At 32.9% G+C, this 7,375-nt stretch overlaps 1 protein-coding gene across 1 annotated transcript in view; it reads right to left on the bottom strand.

Moving 5' to 3' along the window:
* LOC142340894 (uncharacterized) overlaps positions 1–6,636 on the bottom strand; it is a 38,029-nt gene extending 31,393 nt beyond the window's left edge. The window contains exon 1 of the mRNA XM_075391669.1: positions 5,406–6,636. Within this exon, the coding sequence (XP_075247784.1) occupies positions 5,406–6,003 (598 nt within the window). The 5' untranslated portion in view covers positions 6,004–6,636. The remainder of the gene's footprint in view (positions 1–5,405) is intronic.
* Between the last annotated feature and the right edge of the window lie 739 nt (positions 6,637–7,375).

Genomic DNA, 7,375 nt, shown 5'->3' on the forward strand with positions numbered 1-7,375 from the left:
CCTGTAAAATAACTATCCGGTCTCGATTAAGGAATTGAAGGTATGAGTGATTCTGATAGTGGTCCTCTTTTTAACAAAAAAGATGGAAAAACAAAACCAAGGCATATACATTCAACCAAATTCAGCAAATTAGTTAGCATCTCAAAAATTCGTTTTCCAAAAAATTACTTTCAAATAATCGCAAATCTTTTGAATTTTGTTATTAAGCTTGCTCAAATCAAAACAGACAGAACAAAAAAACAAAATGATTATTATTCAAGTTTCTCAGAAACATGTTTTATTAAAATATCTTTCATCATAGAAGTTGTTGTTTTGGCAACCATAGGCGCCTAAAATGTTGGTTCAATGAAAAATATGGTGTTTTTGTTTTCTAAAATGAAGCTAAAGCTAATTTTTCAAAAAGTTTGGACACAATTGTCTTTTACGAGACAAACTGACTTCATTTATCAAACCGATTTTTGGGAGAAAGGACCTATATGCTCAATCGGGTTTTCGGTTCATTCAATATTCGCAGATCGATATGATTACCAGCAAAAGTTGTGGGTGAAATCAGCAGAAAGCCTGTTCACCGTGGAGTGTAAAAATAAAACGCTCTATCAATGTTTTTTTTCGAAAAACTATCAGCAAAATTTAAATTTTTCGTTTACACTCTTTTCACATCGATTTAATTCATTTTTGGTTTTTTTAAAAAAAAATAGATAACTTTTGCTCAACTTTTATAAAATTGTCAATATTTACGTGGTGATTTGTGTCTAGACTTTTCAGTTTTCAGAGCCATTTTTTGCTTTTGACTTTTAAGGCCATTTGACAACTTTTTTCGTTTTTTTTCTAGCGGTTTTTTCTCTTTCAAAGGTCTCCCTTTTGTTCTGATGGAGCTCAAATGAAATTGAATAAGTTTCACAGTTTAAGGCATTAATTATTTCAAAATTGTTTTAGTAAACATTTAGTATATTTTTGGGCTTCGATTATATATCCTATCCTTCTGTAGTTTTGTCACACTCTGAGTAACTAACCGTCGTTTTGATTTTGAGCAGTGGAATAAAATGAATTTACCAATGTCTGGAGTTCCTAGCTTTTGGTTTCTACAACGGGACACTGGTTGTTTTCAAAAAGCATGAATAAAAAGAGAGTTTGACTGTTTTTTGTCTTTCTCTTTAATATCCTTTAAAGAAAAAAATAATCAATCAAAAAATAGGAGCCCAATCTGAACTGACATATTTTTTCAATCTATAGCTAACCATAAATTTAACATATCAAGTTTAGCATTGATCAAGTTTTAATTTCAATTGTTAGATACTGGGTTTTGCAACTTCGTTTTTCATGTCTTACTAGGGCAAAACTTTGATGTCTGAATTGGTCTCTGAGTCAATAAGGATTTTCTTGACTTTCACAGTATGATTTTAAAGAATGTTGTCTCTTTTTTAGTCTTATTTTGCGATTTTACGGATTCCTAATTCTGAGAGATTTTTCTGAACACAAAGCATGAAGTAAAACGAATGATTATCAAGTCTCTCTTTATTAGTTAATTGTACTAAATTGTTTGAAACTTTTTGTTTTAAAGAAATTTTAGTAATTTATTTTGAGTTTTGGTCTCAAGTATTCTTTTCTGTCAGTTTGTTGCCCTCTGATTGATGTAAGATCTCATTGATTGCAAAAGCAGTATAAGAAAAGTTTGTGAATGGCTGGATTTAATGTTGATAGTTTTTATGACTGAAATTCTTTTCTTAAAAAAAAAGAGTAAATTTTGAGTGATGATATTTTTGCGGCCTTGCCCCTCAATCTCACTTATTAAAGATTCATAAGCCAAAAAAGGTTTCATGCGTCATATTTCAATCCAAATTTCTCTCTCAGTTTTTGGCTTATCAACTTTTGAAAACTGTTTTGATCTTTACACTTAAACACATCAATTATTTTGATAGTCGGAAAGTCCAATGGGTCTTCAATGGAGAAATAATTAAGACTACGGAATGTGTTCAATCGACCAGGAAAACTTTTTAAGTTTTTGTTTGACAAAAAAAAGTCGGAAAAACATTTGCTCGTCAATATTGTTTTGTCGATGGATGCATCTCACTGAGAAGATGTGCTAGTTGCTTCATACTAAATCCTATGTGCTCGTGATCAGGAGCTTTGTTTTTTGTTTTAATTTACTGTGAGGTTGCATTTGGTTGGCACCGGAGTTTTTCAAAAAAATTGAAGTTAAATTCATGAAGTTTCATTTTTTCTATTTCTACATATGTTTGTTTATACGAATTGATGTTCAATTTGTTAGTGCAATCTTTTGATTTATTCCAGGGGCAATTATTACTTCAGGAGTTACTTCATTCGTGACTTACCTCTTAAATATTTAGCTTGGGTAACCTCTGTTTGAATTCGATCGGATTCTTCATTTCGAAATAATATTTATAAGTGAGTGTTGAGGTCATTTTTTGTAAATTTATGGGCCTAGTTTTGTTCGCATTTTTGTTTCGTTTTGTTGAAACTAGTTCAGCTGAGAAAATTGTTGTTTTTTCTACTTGAGAAAATGCATTAAAGTTGATTTAATGTCTGCCTTGTCGTTTGTTCGGCTGTTTGCTTGGGTGTTTATTCTAGTGAAATAAAAAACGAGCTCACTCTTTTTCTGTAGATGATTCTTTTTAGAAACTTATGAGAATTACACCAACTAAGGTGATCTACTTTAGAAGCAGTCTATCTCTGCTTCAATTGGTAGACACTCGGGTCAATAAAATAAATGAAGGGGTCATAACCTTATGTACCATTGCAAAATAGCCTGCTTCATTTTTTATTTGTTTAAAATAGAAATTTTACCATGAAGCTTCCCAATAAGTCAGGCATCTTCCACCTCCTGTATTCAATCGTAGTTATTGTTTTTTGAGTTTTTTTTTACAATTAATTCTGGAGAGAGAACAGAGTACGGAGGCAACTGAGATTGGTTAAAATGCATATCATTTTATGTGTTTGAATAAAGAATTTGTTGACAGAAAAACTTCTTACAACGGACTGATTGTTCTTCACAGTATCTGTAAAGCCTAGTCATGGATGGTTATCTTGTAGGAGATAACAACTTTTTTGTAAGATTGCTGTAATACGAACACTTTTATGTAGGTTTGCTGAGCAGCAACATAACACTAATTGAGCTTGTAATGTATTCTCGCAACACTTTATTAAAATATTTGAAAACTGATGAAAAACTGAGAAAATTCTATTGTTGTAGTTATTTGTATTTCCTTTAGGCAAAATAAGTTCTTTTTGTCATATATTCTACGTGAAATATAATGAAATAAAAAATTTGAAAAAAGCAGCTCAGTAAACCATCCTATCAAGAAGTTTTGTCAAGCATCATTTTCTATTTTTTTTTCAAAATTTTTTGTGGGCTTTTATCAGATCAATAAGACAACTGTACTGGTGGTAATTTTCTCAGAAAATGATTTGAGCAGATTAGATTTTATTAACCAATTGAAAAGCACCTCACCCGGAACGAATTGTTTCCTTTTTATCAGAATAATCATTTTTTTGCCGGGTTGTTACAAGATAGCCATTTTTTTTGGCTGATTCTGCCAGATAATGATTTTTCTGGCAGATTCTCTCAGATAAACCCTTTTCTGGTAGAATCTTGAAAGATTGTCATTTTTCTGTCAAATTTTGGAAGTCAACCATCTATCTGTCAGAATCTGACAGATTCCTGTAAAGTAACTATCCGGTCTCGATTAGGAAATTGAAGATTGATTCTGATAATTGTCCCTTTTTCAACAAGGAAAGATGGAAAAACTAAACCAATGCAAATAATTTGAACCAAACTTGAAATAGTACCAAATTGAATAATTTTTGTGTTCGCGAGGGTTTGAAAGTAATGCTTCAACCTGATGTCGTTAGTTTACAATTTTATCCAGACATTTTCTAAATTTAAATGTCGGTTTTAACAAATAAAACGACAGTCAAGTGTCTTCTAATTTAGCTTTATCTAGAAGATCGGAAAGGTTAAGATAGCGTAGTTTATTCGCGCATTGCTATTCTAGTTTAAAAAATCATTAAAGGATAACTCAAAATTTGTTTGACGTCTGAACTTTTCTGCGCAAAAATTCACAAATTTTATGTAATCGTTTAGAAATTTTTCACGCTTTTCTGACTTCGTATATTTTCATCATTCTTAAGTGGGATTATAAATCTATAGTTTCAAAATCTAAACAATGCGGGCCAAAATTCTAAAAAATTTATGGTACTTTTTTAGTTTTTATCGTTATTCTCTTTTGAAACAAGATCATTCTTGAATGCGAAAAGGAGCATAGGATATCAGGCAAAAATGCGATTAGAAGAACACGTTTCTTGTACACATTAAGCCAAAACTTTGAATTGAAATTTTGCAAACATCAGGCAAATGACAATTTAAACACACAAGAGCGGTATTTCAAAATTCAATTGACGCTATAAAGTACTCACAAGTTCCAAATAATTGTTTTTACATCAAAATGATTAAACAAAGCACGCGTCATTTTTATCATTTTGGCAAACTATTTTTGACCCTCGCTTAAGTTATGGAAAATTCGAGAAAAATGTCGCCATGTATGAACATAAAGAGAAATGCTGCAATTTCTCAATATAAACAAATTGAGACCGTTTTTGTAAGCTACTATTGTGTAGAGAATTTTCGCCTAATGAATACAAAAAATGTGTTCGCCTAATCGAGTTTTCGCAAAATATCCTATGAACCCAGAAAAGAGTATTAACCAATAATAACTAGTCTTAAATTGAAAGTTTATTTAAATTCTGAATTTTGGTTTTACATCCATTGATCATGGGATTTTTTATTTAATCTTTTTAATGAATTATATATTTTGCAAAAATTTTCTTAAAAAAATCATCCCATGAATTTTACAATTGGATACTTCATCAGACACTGTCAGGACAATAAGTTCGTGAAGACCTAATTTTGACGATAAAGAGTTGATCAAACAGTCCTCCCTTTTTCGATCTAATATATAGTTGCAAACATTAAATGTATTTGAAAGATAACTGAGAAGTATTCATGCTTCACTTCGACCAAATGACATTCGAGGTTAGAAATTTCACAGAAACAGAGAAAATTCTCAGCTCTTTGAATTTATTACAATCTCAAATAGAATTTGAACTGCTGTTAAAGCTGACCAGTACTATGAATGGGAACCAGTTTCTCTTAGTGCTGTGCAAAGCCAGAGTACTGCAAACCAGTGCGCCGACTCAATTCTCTTACTCTCTATTTCGGAACTTTTCCCCACGTTCTCTCTTGTTTCTGAAGGTTTCATATCTCTAGTCATTTTTAGGTTGAACGAATAGCTTCGTGTCAGGTTATATTAACACTCATATCTAATGCATAACGTACATATGGCTGTACTATCACCTTTTAACACTAATTAAAAGAAAGTTTTAAATACCTTGATGACATGTTGCGTGAGGATGAGTTCCTTGTGGATAGAAAGGAGACAGAGCAGCAGCTTGTTGGCTTGGAAATAAGTCCTGATTATGTCCGAAGTCAACCAGACCACCACTACCAGGCCCTGCAGCATAGCCTTGTTGGGGCACATTCTCAGCAGATCTCGAGAATAGTCGCAGAAACTCTTGGGTGCCCGTCATTATTGCCTCTGGGGTCAGGGCTCCAGAATCAACAGCTTGTTGGATTTGTTGGTCCATTCCAATAGCCGGATTTGAATGAATGGGATAGTTCTCAGTCAGGGCCGAACCAGAATCCCCGTAGCCGTTCGGTACCAGACCGGTTGTGAACGGTTCCGGAGTTGGGAACGGGTAGTCAGTGCCCAGCTGGTGGAAGGATTTGTCAGATGACATTTGGCGGAATGAATTTTTTGCAGAAGGAAGGGTGAATTTAGCTGGTGGCTTTAATGTACGTTGGTAGAAATTGTTGGGCATTTCCGGTTCAGATTTTACCTGAACTTCGTGAGCGGTCTGGGAATCGGTTTTCCTATCATAATCAGTGTCCTGCGTCATCGCATTCAAAGTTTTCATTGTTAGATCCATGGTCGAAGTTTGCAATTACTAATAACCGTTTTCTGTAATCTGTCCAAAGCAATTAAGGCTTCAAGATTGAAGATATAAGTTAAAATGCGATAAAAATCTGAAGTTGAGGCTTTTTTTTCTGGTTTCTTTACAAAAATGACAAATCGATTTTTTTCTGGTTTCTTTACAAAAATGACAAAAGTTGGTTTTGTGCACCTAGCTCTTGCGTGTACAAAAATTGCTAGTTAAGAAGATTAATTAACTACAGTTAACTATGACTATGCATTTGTCTTTGAGTAAAGTTAGTCCAGCAAAATAATTCAAGAGATAAATCTGCGTTCAAGTTAGTTTTTTTCTGCTTTCGTTCACTCTATGTGGTCTCTTGGCTAACTGTTGTTGGCGTTGGCATTCTTGTTTCAGCACCGAGCACTCTCAAAACCGCAGATGAATAAAATGATAAAAACGCGCAAAGATATAGTTAGGTAATAATAGCAATCATTTGGTTTGTTCACGGGGGTAGATTTTGTCTGTATAGCTGTTATGCGCGTTTAGTAATAAACTAAGAAGGCCACATAACAAGACAGCTCTTTTTTGTAATCTTGATTTTGGTTTGGTTAGTTAGTTTAGTTAGTTATGATAGATAGAAAAGTTACTGTTGTAGTTGTCAGCTAAAAACAAGTACTAGAAGCGCTGCAGAATAGTGCCGCGACCATTATCAAGTTGAAAACTAATTACTGAAGACAATTTCACCTAGTTTATTTATTATTGTATTAAACTTGAGGTTTTAGTCCACTAAGTCAGCTTTGCTGTGCTTTTCTGTTTGTAATAGACCTTTTCGTTAATAATATTATAACTATTATTGTTATTATTATGATTACTGCTTTCATCATAAATAAAGTTATTCTACAACGATGCACCGCTAAGCTAAACTCTTCAAGCTTACAAGCCTGTTAAATGCAACTAAGCGTCTCAATTACTAAAACCAAAAAAAATCAGTTCGCGGCTGGGATAAAAAATTTACCCGTTTCTTCCTTATATTTTCCCCCTTTTTTTTCCTGGTCAAAGTTAAGCTTTAGCAACAAATGTCACAAACTTAAATTCATTTTGAATTTTTTCAATAATGCTTATCTATTCGTGCAATTCAGTTTTGAACAAGTCTGTATTAATAAATTGATACTACGTTAAGTATAAACTCAGTGAAAGTCAACTAACATCAACAGTATCTTGAAAACTACACCTAATTAATATCTTCAAGGTTGTTTTTTATTACGACCACTGAGCACATTAGAGCATTAAAGTATAGCAACGAAGTACAAAATCACGGCTGATTAGCTCAACTTCGGCTTTCATCTTTGGCGAAACTAAAAACAAACAAACAAACAAACTTGCATGT

The sequence above is a fragment of the Convolutriloba macropyga genome, chromosome 1 (assembly GCF_964194025.1).
Source record: "Convolutriloba macropyga chromosome 1, txConMacr16.3, whole genome shotgun sequence".
Taxonomy (NCBI): Eukaryota; Metazoa; Xenacoelomorpha; order Acoela; family Convolutidae; genus Convolutriloba; species Convolutriloba macropyga.